Source organism: Dendroctonus ponderosae, unplaced genomic scaffold (assembly GCF_020466585.1).
Source record: "Dendroctonus ponderosae isolate FM_Combo_2020 unplaced genomic scaffold, Dpon_F_20191213v2 Dpon_F_20191213_2, whole genome shotgun sequence".
NCBI lineage: Eukaryota > Metazoa > Arthropoda > Insecta > Coleoptera > Curculionidae > Dendroctonus > Dendroctonus ponderosae.
Genome location: NW_026018165.1, coordinates 9,472,900 through 9,492,298, shown reverse-complemented (window position 1 = coordinate 9,492,298; position 19,399 = coordinate 9,472,900). Strand labels below are relative to the sequence as shown.

The window sequence follows — 19,399 nt, the reverse complement described above, 5'->3', positions numbered from 1 at the left end:
TGTAAACGCCAGATTTTCGTTCAGTTCATCTGCACAGATCTGGCTTGCGCAAGCCAAATCGTTCAGATGGCTTGAGCGTGTAAACGGTCCTTTAGTGTGTTTTGGTAAATAATATTAAGGAAATAGTAAGGAAAACAGTCAGACGATAACAAACAAATTAATTGTGATAACAACTTGTCGTGGGCTTTTGAAAATCGAACCTCTGAAACAGGATTCGAATCACTTGAAGAGCTCGCCGGGTGCAGTGGAGGCTCAATATTCTAGTCATAACTCAAAGTTTATTGACTAAACACATTTACTTAGCAAATGCAATAGCGAATCGATTATTCAAACGTATGTGAGTAATTGGCGGAAATTAAAGGCAAATAAATCGACATATTTTTCTTATTGGACCTGTAAAAGTGATTCGGTGTAATGTGCTTCTAAAATAATGACATTTAATAAACACTATACACTGTTAAATAATAATTATTACATAAATAAAAATTAACTACGTGCTTCATTTATTAATAACGCATGTAAACTGAGTTATTAAATAATTGCAATAATTAATTTCAAAACGACAGCTGATATTTCCCAGTATATTCAAACCTTAAGTTAATGCAGTTTTTTTATTCGACACTTAATAATATTCCCACATGATTGTCCTACATGCATTTTATTTATAAATAAATTACGCCTTTGTAAATGTTTTATCACAAAATGCAAGCGGTGATATGGGGCGCCGATTGGAATAGAAAATTTATTTAATCAAAAGTTATTGTTGTTACTGCAAAGCTATACAAATTTGTTTCGTTTTAAGCGCCTTTAAAGGGCGATTTAAGTGCCGTTTTTTGTCAGTGTTCAATGTGCAGAATTTATTTGGAATTGCTATTAGGACGTCGATTCAGTTGGACGTTGATTCGCGAATTGTTATTGAGGAGGTGGGAAACGAAAATAAATGAGCGTAAGTTTAAAGCGCAATGGTTTTCATTATTATGTTTCGCTTGCAATATTCTGAAGTTAATGTTTTGTCACTATTTTTGTAAATGTTTTGCCCTTATACACAGGGTTTCCGGAAATTGATGTCAACAGTTATAAATTCATATTCATATACTGGTGTCAGTAAATGATTTTTTACTTACTTTTGGTCTGCAAAGAGGCATACGTATTTAATTTTGCATAGTATTGCATACCAATTTTGGAAACACTAAATTTCAACAACATTCTAAGCTGATTATTTTGAATTATTTTCATATATTCTAGACATTTCCTGCTCTTGATCAAACATATTTTCGCCTATAAAAATACCCCGCAATCGGGAAATTTATACACGCAATCTCAACATCATCAATTATACAAGTAGCTCGGAATTGCCTAGAAAAGCTTAGGAAACTTTTATTATTTCAGTATATCTTCCATTTATTTTTTCGATTTCTTATATTAGGACCGTGTGTCAAGGACGACACGAATGAATTAAACACCGTACAAGGGTGAAGGCAAATAAATTATTCGTTCCCTCACTAGAGGCAATTTTGTTTATTTTCTCTTTCACAGTGACGCATTATAACATAAATATTTACCACGTTTCATTCACTGAAAATGAGGTTTATTTTAAACATACACGCGTTAAGATGACGTAAATTATTCAACAAAAGTATCTCATAAATGTGACGATGCCCCTTCAACTTGTACAATAATTTAGGCCCAACCACCGCATTTGTTTACGATTTTGCCATCATGCTTCGTAAATTTTTATGAACTTTCATAAAAAAGCGAAAAGGTTGTTGACTCCCATGAGGGCTAGATTTTCGCTTCTCCTCTTGGTCTAATAAAACAACGTGTTTCCCCGTCTAAACTTCTATTTTATAGCTCAATTTTCGCACCTCGCACTTTTCTATTATAGAAATTCGAATTTATTAAAATTTCCACCATACTAAAGCCACCCCCGTAAATATGAATATTCAGCCTATTCACGTCTGTAGTTGGTTTTCAATGAAATATTAGTTCCCGCTTAATTAACTTCTGGCGAAGCTTTTCATGATGAATGGGCCACTAGAAAGTTTTTTAATTAATTAACTGGGACACATTCTAATCATTAAAAGTTGCTTAATAACAATAGCGGGATTGTTTATCGGTGTATTTGGAAGCTGTACTAGTGAGTTCTATTGCTTTTAAAATAGGGACTAATTTGATATTTTTTACAAGAATATCATTTAATTGCAAACATTAAGATAATTTAACAGCAAATAACATAACATAAATCAGCAAATTTTATTCGAATTGTTCCCACTTCTTCTATTTGTTCACATATATATTTTAGCGTTAAAAGCCGACATCGTGTGAACTCAATTTACTTAACAATTAAATCTTCAAATATATTGAATTAAATTTATTCCGTTCAGACTTCACACAAAACAGGGAAACTCGAATTAGACTAAGACAAATTACGCTGGGATCCGAATTTGAATAATTGATTTCAACCCAATTTCGTGAAAATTGGCCCCTTCTCTTGAGTTAACTGAGACTGCCAAGAAACCGAAATGTTAAGGCATTTCTACTTTATCTGCTCAGTGCCAACAAATCGCATCTGGTCAGCTTTATCAATAGTTTTGACCCAAATCTAACATATTTGTGTTGCTGATTTGAAAACAATATTGACATGAAAACTGCATTTTGTTGTCTTAGTCTTAGTCTTAGTTTGGATAAGTGTAATGAGGAATCTAAATATTAAAATGCTAATGAAAACGTTTTAAATGTAAATGAGATGCGTAAAATGTAAAATTAAAGAGGAGACACAATCTCGATTCTTTACAATTACTCTCGAACACTGATAATTTTTCTTGGGGAAAACACGTTTTTTTTTTCAGGCAAGTTTGCGGCAATGGGGAGGAGGAATAGACAGAGAAGACAAAGACGAAGTTTTTAAACCGAAAGAAACATGAAAATCAGATTTCGGGTAAATGTCAATATAACAGCACTTGAACTCACGAAATTCCTAATCGTTTTAAATAGGTGAAAGAAAATTGAAATTAAACTTTCAGTTTTGTTAATATTTCCTTTGCCATTTTAAATTTGTTTGGATAGTTTCATACCGTCATCGATTTCATTCTCTGTCCATCATATCCACTGGATTATTCTAAGCTCTTCTGCGTTTACTTCTTAATTTACTTCATATGTCATCCCGTCTTACACCTGAGCTTTCCTTTCTGTGTCTGAGTGTCCAGCCGGTGTTTCTTATGAATATTTTTCTTTCTGTTATTCTGTTATTGTTTCTCTAGCACATGTTAATGTAGGTCTGACAAGTTTTGTATATTTTACCTTTTGCTTTTCCCTTCATATTTAAGATACCATATCATCTCCTTGAGTGATTTTTGTTGGCTTTTCTATTTCCTCTCAGTCAGTCACTGAAGTACTGACATACTGTCGATGTTAAATTGTGTTGTTTTTCGAAATTTGACCACTTCCAGTAAACAACTGCACAGAAAGATTTTTTTAAAAGCTTGAGCGTGTTCAAAGTGAATGCTTTCATCATCCATCTATAGCATCGAAATTAATTCAGCGTTGTTGTTTTTGTTTGTTACTGTCTTTGAGTAACTTAACTAATGAATCCGTACAATGTTTTGTGATGCACACGCCTTGTTAAAGTTTGTGAAGAACCGCTAAACTTTCGTATTCTATAGCATTCTCTTCTCCTTGTTTGCGCATAATGATAGCGTCTGTAAGTGGACAAATTTTTGTATAACTCTATGATTGACTTCTTATTCTCCTACTTAAATATAGGGATGGTTATGCAATTTTTCAGCTCAGTAAGCGTATTTTTTTGTCAAAAGCTTTTGTAGGTCTTGTTATCTATTTTTCTCCGTTATAATAAATATGTCTCCGCTATTATAAAAATTATATAAGTCCAATAGAAACAGAATTTTACTCACGCAAAACTCAAAAAGAGAGTTTTAGAATAGCTTTTCAGTTCTTTTTCAGTTTCATATTATCTTTGTCTGAAAATCGCCAAATTGCTAGTCAATAATCACAAAATTGGCTTGAAAAATATCAAAGAAATATTTAGTTGAAACTATAAAATTACATAATTTTGTTTAAAAATTAAATTCAAATGAAATATTTTTGCAGGGCAATCGAGTACCTAGTTAACACAATCGAAAAAATATAGATAATTAAATTTTAGTAAATGAGATGCTGCTGACTGAATTCATAATATGACATAATATACATAACAATGTTCGGATAGTTTCGAAACATGATAGATGTTTGGATGCATCATTTACTAGGTGAACTAGAGCTCTCGCTCGGGATTATATCTCATGTAATCAGAGCCTAAAAGCCCTAAAACCATAAGGCCCCTTTAGTATTTAGCACGGGATATGTGTGAAATCTGCCGAATATAGGAATAATATCTGCCATTTGTATCTGCTTAGCATACGTTGTATAGATGAAATAGGATTATTAATGTTCGGAAGGCCAAAATATGGAGAATTTGGCTTGAAATTAGCTTCAACTTACTAAACTTTTAATATAAATAGATAATAGTAAAACACTTAATATGTGTTTTTTTACAAACTTCTTGTTGGGTATTTCGTCTCAAAAATTTTTGTCTTTAAAAAAGACAGAATTTCCTCACGCCTTTTATTACAGATTGATAAATAGTGCTCCTATTTCGCACTATTTATCAATCTGTAACAAAAGACGTGAGGAAATTCTGTCTTTCTTAAAGACAAACATTTTTGAGACGAAATACCCAACAAGAAGTTTGTAAAAAAATGAATCCGCCTCAACAATATAGAACTTATCTACAACTTAATTTGTAGATAAATCGTCCTTCAGTTAAAACCTCGGTTGATTTACTAGCCAATCCTATATGCGCTCTTACTCAATTGAATGTTTAAATAAGGTCTGCTTTTTGTTATTTGTGTACTGTTTTATTTAAAGTTATTAAATAAATATCTGCATAAAAATAATAGAAAATACAAAGCTGCGTTTGACCACAATTCCCTTGAAAATGTAATTTTTATTGTTGAATGATTTCTGCCATTGGTTAGTGCTTCTATAATTTAATAAATTCCCATATCCACGCATAATTGGATTTATTCAAGCGCATTTTGGAACGAAAATGTCTGTAGTGATACACTTGGAAGGTTTTTAAAAAAATGCTATCATTCCTTTCTCGATTCTACTTTATGCTGGGCAGGTTGTATGAGCTAAAACGGATTCATTTTGATCTAATAAAGGAGTAAATACCTTGCTAAAATTTAATCAATTATTCAAATTTTGATGCCACCGCAATTCCACGAAATTTGATTCTGTCCTCGTTGTTTTGTTTGACGTCTGCCTAGAATAAATTCCATTGATTACCTTTCGGCATGGCGATGTTAATCAGCAAACTTAACAACCTCTTTTTCTCCACTTTCTTGCAAATTGGAAGCTCAATTACTCGAAAGCGCAAATATAAAACAAAACACTCGAAAAGCTAAATTGGATTTGGCCTTTAATAATTAATGTAAAGTTCGCTAGTTATTTTGTGTCAGCTTTAGAAAATTTTAATGACCTAAATCCAGAATTTTAATTGGGAACAAAATAAAGTTGGAAACTGACCTGGTCTCAATCGATTTTTTTGCTTCATGTACGATCTGTGTTTCCTTTGAGAAAGAAAAAAACGTTAAAATTGAACAGAAATTTAATTAATTTCAATGAACATTTTGTCATTTCTATTGTTTAAATTGGAAAACTTTTCATCCGACACATGAAAACTCGGATGTGCGATTGAAAGTTGAAATTTTTTGCGTACATGCGTTCATGTTTTTGATACATGAATGGAAATAAAATCTAAGTTGTAAAATGATTATATGTGCATTAAGTTGGTGATACTGAATGAATTTTAAACTACTCCAAAACTTCAATAATATTTTTTGTTCCAGGTAAGTTCAAACATGACTTAAAAGCGACTGATCTGGAGTAAGTATTAAACACAATAAAAGTCGTTTTATCCTATTTTGCAAACTAGAAAACTTTCGGCAATCAGCGATTCCTACCGTATCCATCCCGACTTAACAATAGTTCGAAAGTTTGGCGGCGGCTTAGTTTTAAGTAATCAAGAAAAATACACAATTTTTCTCAGTTTACTCCGACATTAGACTGGCCCTGCGGGCGCAACAATACGGTTAAACTCAATCCAACTTTTAACTCGCTTTTAAAGTTGCATCATTGCAAAGTTCACGTCAATTAATCTAATCATTCGGGTTTTTTTGTGGAGCATCTCACTTATAGGAGGATCCTTGGGGGACGATCTAATGAACTGGAAACGTCCGAATAAAAAATAGTTTTGCTGGCAGATTGTAAAAAACGCCATCGAAAGGAAGTTTCAGTAGTAAATAAAGGAAGTTTTTAAGGATTGGTTTATCGATCGATCTAGTTATCAGTATGGAACAAATTTCGGAAGTCCTAACATGTTTTTTTTTCCACTTTATGAGTTAAAACAATCAAATCAAATTGCATGTAAATCGTGCATATTTAGAGCAGTGAGTGAGGACCTCGAATCGGACCGGTTCAATCCTATTTAGTAAAACAAAAGGAGAAAAACTTGTCTGACTTCGATTTTTCTTTTCTATTTTACACTTACAAATTAATAAAATACTATTACAAAGCAAATTGTCGAATGCTTTTACCAATAGAGTGTAAATAGTAAATAAAGCAGATTCTAAATATATTCTGTCGAATTTCTAAAAGGTGCGGATGATTGAAAAGCGCCACCAGGAATTGAAAAAAAAGCAAATAAGACAAAAGACAACTTTCTTCAGCCGCTGTGCCTTTAAATCCGGTTTGATTCGTCATGACCGGAATTTTCATAACGAGGAAGCGTACGAGGGGGAATCTGAATTCTTAACTTGCTTGGCGAATTGTTTTATACGGTGTTTTTTTGCTTGAAAAGTTCTGCCATATAATAAGAAAGACGAGTGGTAATAAGAAAGGAAATGTCAAGTAATTTCTGTGACCTACAGATAAACTCGTACTTTCCGCATTCAAATAAGTAAAATGTATGTTTCATCCTTTTTCGTATTTTTTACATTCAATTAATATGGAAGACGCGTTATTGTTCACGGGATATGAACCAGCTGAAAGTACTACACTTTTATTTTTTATTCTCAATTATTTTTAAAGAGTTCATTATCCTAAGTTTGAAACTACTTTGGCGGATAAGTTTTATATTTTCTGCGGTGTTTTGCGTTTTTCTTTGTTGAACTTTTCTGTTTCGTTATATCTTCTTCGATCTAACGAACGATAGCCGCTATCGTGTATATATTAAGGCGCTCACAAATTAAAGTCACCCTGTATCTTTTTCACTTATACCTGTCGTTCATTGAAAGATGCGGCAGCGTACCCTAAGTTTACAGGTCCGGACAACATACGAATGTATGTATTTTATACAAAAATATTGTTTAGGTCTTGAAGATTTAGGTCAACTCAAAAGCATTTGCGAAAATATGTAAGTGACTTTAAACTAACGGCGCGAGCTTCTAGAAAAGTGTGATCTAAGCGGTTATCAATTGTAAAAATTACAATAAAAACGAAGAACCGAAAATTGAAAATGTATAAAGTATCCCTGTAAAACAGAAAATCCGAAGTGGTTTGCTTTAGATATATTTATACAAAGTAACACAACTAATAATTGACAAGAAATATGTTATTTCCATCCAGTCTTCTCTAACACAATTAATAATGTATTAGAGTTTCTGGGCTTACCTCAGTAATTGCATACATGCTGCCAACTTAGACAAGTTATCGAACATTTACGACGGCAACAACGAAATATTTTTAACATAAAATGTGCAATTGCTAAATTATTACTGAAGAAAGACACAACACAAAATTTAGAAATTAATTAACAGAAACAGAAAACATTAATTCATATTTAGAAATTAATTAACAAAATAATTAATCAAAAATCTATAAGGATTTTTTTTCCAAAGTAGCACCTGCTTGCTATTTAGAGGATAATTAACTGGACGGCACTTACTGAGAGACTGAAATAAATAGTTTTTTTGACGAAATATTTAAATTTCTTAATGGTAGACATCCGCATTAACCGAAGCTTACAGTCAGTTTTTTTATTAAATAGCACAGCAAAAAAATTCAAAAAAGTTGCTCGATAAAATGTTGTTATGAAAGGAACTAATCCTATTCAACATAGTTTTGATTTATTTTCCTGACTGCGTTTAATTGTTATTATATTTTTTCTTTCCTGGGTTTCAGTCAAAATGTGAAATATAAGTTCATATCGTTTATTTCATATAACGTTTCGATGAGACAACAACGCCATCATCAGATTTAAAATTCAACACAAACTACAAACACCAATTTTCGATTAAAATATGTTGTACAAAAACTATAATTTACAAGGCATTAAAAGATTCATTAGTTCTTAAGGAAAAAAAAATTTTTGGGAGAGCAAAACATGAAAAACTTACCCGATAATTGGGAAATATCAGATTTTTCAAAGAATTCGATTCTCAGATTTCAAAAAATGTAGTTTTTCCAATTTTGTTTTTTATTTTCATCTTATTTCCAAACAATATTACTAACAAAACAAGAATAGAACGTAAGGTGTTAATGCTCTTGTTTTCCTTATTTTTGCCATCTTATAATTTTATAGATTAATTTGAAACTTCCGTTTTTAAAACACTTATATCCCAAAATAATACAAACACTAATACAGATTTTACTGGTGACCGAACCTAACAGTAGACTATGACTTACAGATCGTAAATATCTTCTGACCAAACTTCTTATGACTAAATTCTCGTAGCGTAAAATCTTATAGACTAAATGATCGTTTCTGCTGTGGTCTCTTTTATACTCAAATCATGCTGATTGATTATAGCAGAAAAAATACTATGTCTTATTTTAAAAGAATAGTCGGCATAAATAGTGACCATATAATAACTCTACTTACTCCTAACGGTGTTGGCCGTTTTTCCTGTTTATGTTTCTCCTAATCGCTTTCAAAATCTTTTTCAAACTGTTTTGTCCATGTTTCAGTTTTTTTAATAACGGCGTTTCCCTCTCTGTTAACACCTTTTTTTCTGGTTTATTATCTGAATAAATTACATATTTTATTTTCTGTGTGACGTTTTTCTTTCATCCTGCGGTCAATCGATTCCTGTTCGTCATCTGTTTCTGTATTTTTTTCATGGCTTCAAACAAATTCCAACTACATTTACCGGACAAGTTTGCGCTAAGCTTTATCATTTTTGAGAAACTTTTGTGAATTAATCGCGTTTAGCAATCCTCATTTTCAATGTTTTTTTTACAATGGCATCTCCCAAAAAATATTATAATAATATTGACGATAAATGTTAATAAATGTGGCTAGTCATTCACTGGTTTGTGCTCAATTCCTTTTGGCCCTGATAACAAAATTATGAATTCACAAAGCTAATGACGATAAAGTAAGCCTTAATAGAAAAAATATATAAATGAATAAATGTACTTTTTTTACTGGCAATTGTTGTCTCAACTTAAACGAAACTTATTATGTATGGAATTAAAACCAAATTATTCGAGGCGCAAAATAAATTAAAGCACAGATGTTTGCATATCTTTTGGGCACATTTTGATTCAGTTGGCATAGCTTTAACTACAAGCTTTGCTGCTTTCTCGAATTTAGTTTATCACTGAAAGTAGTCGGAATAGTAAAAATCCAATTTGAAACAAACAAATACGATATTAGCCATAAATGTTCTTTAACAGAGCTGTATTGACAGGCATGAATTTATTGAATGTCGAGAATAGTTAGCAATAGAAAACAATAGCTGTTTTTAAGTGAATAACTAGATGTTATGCACTTTAAATGTCTGAATTTTAAGCAGTTCCTCTATTTAATCGATAATTGCTATCGCTTGAAAACGTGTAAACAGTTGAAAAACCTGTACCTAACCGAAAACTGATTGGATCAATTAATCAAATGGATTGTTCTGCTTTGATGGCGAACACAGTCTATAAACTCTTCTTTACGTTACCAGAAAATCCGTAACCACCCAAAGCTGAACGCTACCGTAATAATTGATTCAATTGACTCGTTCCAAGCTTTCAAATTTGAAATTCCCCTCTACAAAAGGCTTTTACTCCGACTCTGTATCATTGCAAGAAGTTTTTCACTATGGGACCATTAACACAGGCCGGAGGCCGACTTTAGCCAGCTGTGCGGCAACAACCGAACTCGTATGCTTTGCACAAGCAATGACGCTGTTACTCGTCGCCGGTATTCGTTAAAAGTTTGAATTTCTAACCAAGCGGGCAGTGTTTAGTTTTTTTCGCATTTAAACTGCATTCGTGTGGGTGGTTTGAGTGATATTTAGCTTCAATCTGACTCGAAGGACCAAAGTTTTATTGCAAGTGGAAGATTTGAAAGGTTGATGGGCCGCCCAATAAGTTTATGACTTGGTGCTTTACATTTGCTTGCAGAGGGGCACTATTCCGCCAGATACTCAAATAGTTGCGAGGATAAATAGAGATATTACTAATTGCCCCCAGTTAATCCTCTTTGATTTCACGCTCGATCTAAGCAAATATTTCCACAAACGCATAATTAACCGCAATGTCCAATAAACTCCAAAGTAAACAATCACCTAATTAAATAATATTCTGTTTGCCCTAACGCCTTATCAATTATTTGTGTCAACACCCACTGAATTCGCACTATCGCTGGTACGACTTAATATCAAATACAGTCACTGTGGCATGAAGTTGTTGTAAAAACAAGAAAACTCCATAAAAGATCCTTTCAAACCCATAACCCAGATGGGTAAAATAAAACAAACACCAGCTAAGAAAACGAAAATGGCAGACCTCGTGGCGGAAAGGCGCAAATCGGTGAATCTGAAGAGATCAAAATCGGTTAGAGCATCGTTGAAGTTCATCAGCACCAAGTTTCTCAGCAATCATTCACAACCAGTGGAGGAAATGTTGAACAAAACACCATCGATGTCCAGTTTGCAGGAGTTTTACCGCCCAGAGCGAAAGTCCAGATTTATTGAGCACTTCCAAAGAAACGTGCCAGTTGAAACGATTTTAAAAACCCCAATGATTCGAGTAGATCAGGGAACTGGACGAGGGTTTAAGAAGCCGGAGAAACTAAACAAAAATCGTCGAGACTTACTAGACGGTCACATAAAAATTACAACTCCCCCCGATGTGGTCGCCCCAAAAGCTGCTCAGCTGCTACAAATTCCGGGGATAAAACCAAGCAGTGATCCGTTTAAAACGAGCCAAAACGGCTTAAGGCGAATGCATAGTGAAAAGTGTCCGCATCACGGAAAATTCAGTGACTATAATTACGATTACCGAACTAGCGGATTTCAAAGGGGTGCCCTCAGGCTGTCCATCAGTGCCCGAAGGAAGCGTCTCACGAGGAATTCGTCCTTGTCCGACGACGAAAATAAAAGTAAGTGTCACGTAACTGTAAAATATTTAACCTGTTTCAAGCTCGGAAGAGCTTTAAGGTCTCGAGATATACCTGCATTTTAGATCGGCTTCAAGCTTTTGTTGTCTTGAATAATACAGCTTACCTTTAATTGCGTTTGATAACTTTTACCTTTGAGTTTGAAACTTCCCAGAGGGAATTTTTTAAAAGTCCAAACATTTACGGTAATTTTATCAATCTTCAATATTTGCAAAATTGGAAGAAACAACTATAGAGCGTGATTGAAATTTGACGTCATTCCTATGGATGTGTTTAGGGAGTACAGGAAAAATAGCAAAAAACATTAATTCTGTCCAAAAACGGAGCTATTTGCAAAAAACTACATCAGAAGGACGGCAACAATGTTTTTTTACGGTTGCCTCTTTAACATTACGTAAATACCTGTTGCTTCTTAAATATCAAAAGCTTGAGTAACCATAGTTACTTGAGTAAACACAGAAAGTGAGGTTGACATGCATTTAAATAGGTTAGGGTAACGGATGGCAACAAAACCCTCCTATAAAATAGATTTAGAAAAGTTAAAGGATGTTATGGATCAATGATGTTTTCAATTAAGTTCTTAATTCGCAAGAGGTATTCGAAGTTCTGCCCATTTAATTCTTCAAACATGTTTGTGCCCGTGTAAACACTATTGTGCACTCTTTGCAACATTACTGGGATTTCATTTTGAGCATTTTGCGCAGCAGCGTGTCGCATTCGGTTAATTGACTCGTGCTCAATTTGTACCGGTGTTCAGTAGACCAGAGATTTAATGTGCTCTGTGTATCTTACATACATGGTATGCATGTTGCCCTTCCTCGGTAATTATCCGGTGCATAGTTACCTGAGAAAGTGTCTGTTATTGTGAAATGCTCCGAGTACCCCTTTGCAGCTCTTTGTTGGTGTAAGTTCTTACATGTTCTGCGCTATGTTATTGTGGAATTTCCCCAAACTAATAGAATGTCCGCTACTATCTATATCTACCTCTCACTATCAGTTAGCGACAAAAAACATCGTTGCCGCTTTGAATTTTCATTAAAAAAATTGTAGAAGAGTACTTTTTAATATAAAAATATTTGATAATTTGAAGCAAAGATCGTAAATTGTCTTTTCGAATGCTTAAGTATTTCAATAGACTACCAATCAAACATGGGACCATTTCAAAATAATTCTGATCAATAAAGTTGAAATTTGGTTTTCAAGTGTAATATCTTGTATAATTTTTTGTAAAAAAAATTTCAATTTTAGCCTTTAAATTAAATCACTTAAAGTGAATGTCGCCAATTTTGAGTTACCCGATTTTCGCAAGACATTAATGAAAATCACAGTTTCCCCATTTCATCGGTTCTAAATTTCCTGCCCTTTAATTCCCCATCTAAGAAAGTTGTTTAAAAACATACTTTATCTTCACCAGAATCACATTTACATGAAATAAACCCCAAATCATCAACAATTCCAACAATGTTACGTATGTAAAACACATCGACCATAATAATTATTCATTGCATGCAACAAGAAATGTTTAATGCGAAGGTTCAGAGGAAAGCTGATTAATCGGATAGCAGCAGCATCCTGCTAGACAGAAACTCTAAATGCCTTATCTAAACTGTGAAAACTTGAAATAAATTTGTCATGCTAAATAATTCTCCTGACCTATTTTCCATTGAGTGAAATATTTGAGGTCACCTTCTATAAGGTCAATTTGATTTATCTTTTCTGAAACGTTGAGATATTTTGTATGCAAATTTTCTGGAGCCATTGTTTGTCGATCAAGCATTTGAATGATGGACTGCGAAAGGTATTTCATAACTTCTTCGTACTGTCTGCGGAGTTTCAGCCAGAAAAATTGAATTTATGCTTAAGCACGCTCTAGTATTGTATACGTAACCAGAATAAAAATATTCTGTTATTTTTGGGTGGTTTTTATTCAGTTTATTTGTAACTGGAAAACTATTAGCGAGACATTTCTGTTTGGTAAAACTGTGCATTTAAATGAAATTTTACGCTCGGAGGAGAATAATTAACAACACTGTATAAAAATGGAGCAATTTTCTTACAACATAACTGTACAAGTCTGACAATAAAATTAATTTTAACTTTAAATATATGAGAGTGTTGTTATTTTCACGTTTATTTTTTCGGGTGAAAATTACTTACTTTTCACCCGCGTAAGAACTGAAATCGATGACACATTGTGGTTAAAGACGGAAAATTGAAATGAATTTCAGTTGAAATATGATGAGTTTGTTCCGAAAAGCACCTTTCAAAATAGGTACATGGATCATGTATTTCTATGACTTACAAGCTTTAAGTACATATTTATCGAAATTGATAGTATATTTGAACCGTATATTGCACCTGAATGTGTGTTTGTCAGTCACCTAGCCTTAAAAATATTGTTGATTTTTGGAAAATTTGTCAATAGATGTATTCGCTATGAGCTGCTTTATAATTTTTCGGCATCTACTTTGCAAAAATAACTATTCTGGGCGCTACGTTGCGTTGCGTTGCATTTTTACGTAATTTTTGACTAATGTTGGGATTCGTTAGCGTAAATTCTCCAGGTGTAAAGAATTTTCCTCCCGACTTACATATTATTTTCTAACATAGTGATGTCTGCCATTTTTCTTCTATACTTATAACTTCTGTAAGCACCTGATAGGCCAATTGATGCCAATAGTTCAAAAATTCGTATACCTACCTATACATTATTTCAGAATTTGACAAAACTTTATTAATTTCTTTGATTTTAAAATTAATTAATGATGAATGATTTTAATGTTTGTAGTTAAAATGATATGTAAACTTAATTGGAAAATTTGATCCGCTCTGGAGATTTAGCTGACCTCGGCTCTGTACGTCTTCTGTTTGAGAAATGATCCCCTTTCCACCTTGTTATGTACGATACTATTGCCACAGATTATAATAATATTTATGCTGTTTATTATGAAGCAATTATTCTGTATCAGAACATTCAATTAAATACAAGCAAGTACAGGTTTCCGGTGAAATATTATCGCAGAGCTATTTACATTGGACACTGCCATTAGGGCCTGACAATGTGTTTTTATGGAAATTTTAACTGTTTTTGTGATTAGCTGCCTTGATATCTATAAGATGCGTCACAATGTTGTTTCTGAAATTTATTTATCGGGCATATACGTTTCTCCTGCATATTGCCAGTTGTCTTCAAAAACAGCTCAGTTTTCAGCTCCAACAAGTTTTATTGTACTGACTATTAAACCTCCCAGGAAGGGACGCAAAAGTGATACTTTAAAAACACGTAAACTAGAACGCTATAAAGTGATTATTAGTGTTCTAGCTAACATATCTGAAGTTGCAATCCACTGGTGCTTGCGAAACGTTAAAAATACGTTTTTCGACCACTGGCTAGAAGCTCGAAGAACTCATAAGTTTTAATTACTTATCGTTTTAAAAAAGTTAAGTGACTGAACTAAAGAATCAGTTTTTTCGGTTTAGGCGGCAAAAATAAAAAATATTACATTTTCCTTTGTTGTCCAACATTTCAGGGCCATAGTTGGTTTTCGAGATAAAAAAGTTTCCACAATTTTCCAATCTAATTTGGAAAAACTAGGCAACATAATATTTGCAATATGTATTAATAAAGCAGCAATATTTTTTTGCTTGAAAACCCTAATACTGGAAAACTCGGACTTTCTAAGGGAATCGGGTTATATGAACTTTCCATTTGATCTTTATTCATAATGGCACGTAATTTAATGTAATTCGCTGTATATTGTAAAATACGAATAATAAATGTCAAATATCCCCTTGGCAAGGTCGTATTTCGAATTTCCATCGAACTTTAAACTTAGGAAGTATTCAAAGAGTGTGCAGTGCCTCATTACGAGGTAGGAATACTATGGAAAGTATTTTAATTTAACGAGCTAACTTTTCGGATGAGAGAACAAGAAAAAAAGTTTAACTGAATTTGGTGGTGGATTACTTGACATTCAAACCACAGACCTAAGAAATGGATTTTTCAATTGAGGTAATTTCTATGCAGGAGATTAAAAACTTTTTGTCATTTTTATAAGTGATAGTCTTACTATATATTTATAATTCAGAACCACACGTGCAAATTTCACAAAACTTTGAAACTATAATTCATTACAGTTTCCTAAACAATACTTTTCACTCTTTGCGACTTCAACTGCTGAACTTTCCACACTGAACAGGAAATCTGCTGATGTTGAAGTTGTGCTAGTTTTTGATGCAACCAGAGAGTATAATATTTTTCATTGAGTTAATTTATGCAAAATGACCATATGAAATTAATATAATACATATATAAGCGTTACTGACAACTTGAAGTCAGTTMATACTGATCTATGAATTTTTCAATTTTTTAAATCCAACTTCAATATCTCAAATACCGCTGGCCCCATTTTCAGCAGCCCTTCCATTTTCTCCTGTTTATTCATTTAAAGCTTTAAATATTTAATTAGCCTTATTTCATTCTTATAGCGCTTTAATTCATAACGTTTGAGACGGATTACAGTCAGTCAGTCAGTCAGTCGGTGGTTTGCAATTAAAAATCAGGTTTTCCAGGCCATTAAACACCTTCTGCCCTAATTAATTAAACGGAGTTAATTTGCTTTTGCGATTAGTATTATTTGAGCTTCCCTTCATCTTATACGATTTCTTGCAGTTCTCAGTTTTATAACCTGTTTTGTTTTATATTTCGTAAAGTGTCCAAGTTTTTCTATACAGAGTCTTTTTACCATTGTCTACCCAAAGAGTGTGCTGAACAAATATTTTCAGATTATTTTTGAAGCCTTTTTCCATTATGCGAATTATGAGAATTACATACTAAACGAGAAATGTCAGTGTTGATTTTATTAGGGTTATTTTTCATTGTGGTTCAAAGGTTTCAGCCCTTTTTAAAATATTTTTTATTAACCAGTCAAGATTTGATAGTTAATATATTTTTTCGAAATACATATCTCTATATTACTGATAGTAAAAGCAAACAAATGTGTACATCTACTTTTTCGACTAAATGGATGAATAGTTAAATCAATTTAATCATGAATTATCAAAAAAACAGATTCGAAGGATTTCAATTTGAGTTAAAAATATTATTTTTTATGCTTTTCTTTTAAACACCTTTTAAACAAACAAACACAGGATCAGTATATGTTGGAAAGCGAGAGCCCTTCTGGGGATGCAAATCTCTCGTGCTTGCGAAACGTCAGACAGAAATGCACATAATTTGTTTCTGGACGACAATAAAACGAAAAACACACTAGTTATAGTGTTTTTCGTTTTTTACAACATATACACAATGTAAATTAAAATTACAGTTTTTATTGCTGGACATTTTTAGAACATAATACTAGGGCGTTAAATGGTTGTATCTAAATATTGCAAATGCTAGTTAGCAGTGTTTTATGTGATAATCTTAGAAAAAGGGAAAATGGCGACATAAAATACTTGGCAACATTTTTTCCTTAAAATATTTGTATTTCTGATTGGGGTCGTTAAAACTTTGCTGAAATGTAGTTGCAAAATTCCCACCATGCTCGCCTATCCACAGTAAATATCGATTGTTCCTCGAAGTTTATATTCGATTTGTAAACGGATTTTGTCAGGATGTCTCTAAAGGGATTTCCTGGGATTTGTTTGTGAAGTTTCGGAGCAGTAGCTTGTAGAATTTGGCCTTTGGGAAAGTAAATTTTACTCGGATTTGCTGAAAGCTAATTAGGGTTTGATCGAAAATGTTTTTGATTAGGATATAGAGCTGTATTTGACTGATTTTTCGCACTTGATTTATTGGTTGACCAAATTAAATTATGTCGGCTTGCAAAAACCACCAGCTCTTGAAACTAGTTATATTTATTTAGTCAATTCAAAAGCCCTCACACATGCGAGCATTACAGCTTTAATCGTTTGGAAATCCCATTAAAATAACGTTTTCATGAAACCAAATTTGGGGTTAAAATTACTGTTAAATTATTAGTTTAAAAGGGCCGCTTGGGAATTATTTTTTTCTCAATTTTTATCGGCTACAAAAGAGATAAACCAGGAAAAAATGTATTCCGAATCATTCTTATTGTCGAAATACATAGTTCTAAATCGCATGCAAAGGAATTTTTTCTTCAGGTAACAAGTTCCTTCCTAGAATGTCGGATAAAATCTAGAAGAACGCAAGAAACTCAGAGTGTTTGCCCTTAAAAATAATTGAACATTCGGTGATACCTCTTCGGTCCTGCGAACCAAAACATTGAAAAGCATTTTTCAATACGATACACGCTGTTATAATTGTGAATGTTTCCATATTGTTTATTATTCCAGCAAACGATCATATACGGCTTTCATGATCCAATAAGAGTAAATAAACAAAAGGCTATTTATTTTATGATGTATAGCAGGAAAAATGTGAGAAAATCTGGTAGTTATTTGCGACTGAACAATGCGGCTTTGTTAGCACTATTATTATCATTGCGGTTTTTGTCATTTTCCTTTCCCTCGTTGTTGGTATTGTGCTTTGTTCTTTTGTAGCATGTATTTTTCCGATATCGATCGCAATATTATTAATTCGAATTTTACTTGTTGGCACCGTTCTAATAATTTTTTTCGTGCGATTTCACTAAATTCCAATTGTATAAGCTGGTAATTTCCACGGCATGTCGGGCCAGCCTGATAGTTTCCGATGGCGTACAATTCAAATGAGTACAGTACAGCGTATACAATTAGATACGGAAGATCTGCTCCATTTAGCATTAAGGATAAAACTCGCATGACAATAGTGGGTGAGGTAATTTTAAATTATACAGTGGTCATCAGCGCGATTGCAAAGGAAGCCGGTCATTTAAACTGTCGGTTCTTTGAAATATCATCATGGTTTTGAACTGAATTTTTTAATAGTAAATTGTAAGTGTTTAACAATATGCTGTATTATTTTTACTTTATTTAGTGCACCTATGGATTAGTTCCGGGTAATTGTTTGGTAAATATTTATTTTGTATCAATTCATTTTTATCGACTTTACATCACGTGCCACGTTCATTTATGAGCAGTTGTGGTGAAAAACCGTTTTATCAAACGCATATTTTATCAAAATAAGATTAAGTGGGCATGTATCGAAATTGTCCGCACTTCATTAGATCGAAACATCCCATAAAATTATACCCTTAAACCCCGCACATCGTAATTTTTCGGTAAAGCCCCATATTACGGCCACGTGGACTAAAAAAACCTCATTTCGTCTTGACGCAATACCTTTTTACATCGTTAGGATACTCAACGTGTAGGGCTCCCGGTACTCTATAAATTGGTCCCTCAAGAAAAGCCCAACTTTCGCAAAATATATTAACACTCGTGTTGGCGATATATCAGGAAACACGATCCGAGAAAAAAATGAACAGCAGCTGGACAGAGTAGAGTTTGGGTCAGTGAAAGAGCAAATTGAGACATAATCCAAAGGCTTGTAGAGTGTTATGAAAACTGGATTTCTGACCCATCTAACAACTGCCTTGTTTGACTAGGTCAAACTGATTATTATGCAAGGCTTCATCTTTATGGGCTGATTTTAAGTGTTCTCCAGCTGTTATAAATTAGCATTTTGGTATTTCTAAAATGTTTTATTGTGTTTTGACTGCTTGTACTCTTTTTATTGTCTTTCTCCTTTTGTTGTTTCAGTTCCATCTATTTCATTGTTTTGTTTAGCAGTAATATTTAATTGGCTTGTATCGCTGTCATTAAGTATAACTTTGTTAGTTTAATTTTTGTTTGTTCTGTGCCTTGTAAAAGTACGAAAACGCAAAAGAAAAACTCTTACAGGTTAAAATGTGTATGCAAACTCATTTAAATTGAGTGCAGAACGAAAGTACTATTAATTAATAGTACAGTAAAATTGATCAAATCGATAAATTGTGTCGAGACTAAAGCGCAAAAAGTAAAAGTTCTGTTCAAATTAATTACCAG

At 33.1% G+C, this 19,399-nt stretch overlaps 1 protein-coding gene across 4 annotated transcripts in view; it reads left to right on the top strand.

Moving 5' to 3' along the window:
* LOC109538936 (ankyrin repeat and fibronectin type-III domain-containing protein 1) overlaps nucleotides 1-19,399 on the top strand; it is a 106,759-nt gene that overhangs the window by 44,064 nt on the left and 43,296 nt on the right. The window contains exon 1 of one of the 4 annotated variants that reach the window (XM_019906376.2): nucleotides 9,967-11,431. The exons of the other annotated variants lie outside the window; for them this stretch is intronic. Coding sequence (XP_019761935.2) covers nucleotides 10,789-11,431 — 643 coding nt within the window. The 5' untranslated portion in view covers nucleotides 9,967-10,788. Of the gene's footprint in view, nucleotides 1-9,966; nucleotides 11,432-19,399 lie in introns of those variants that run through there. 4 annotated transcript variants of the gene reach the window in all.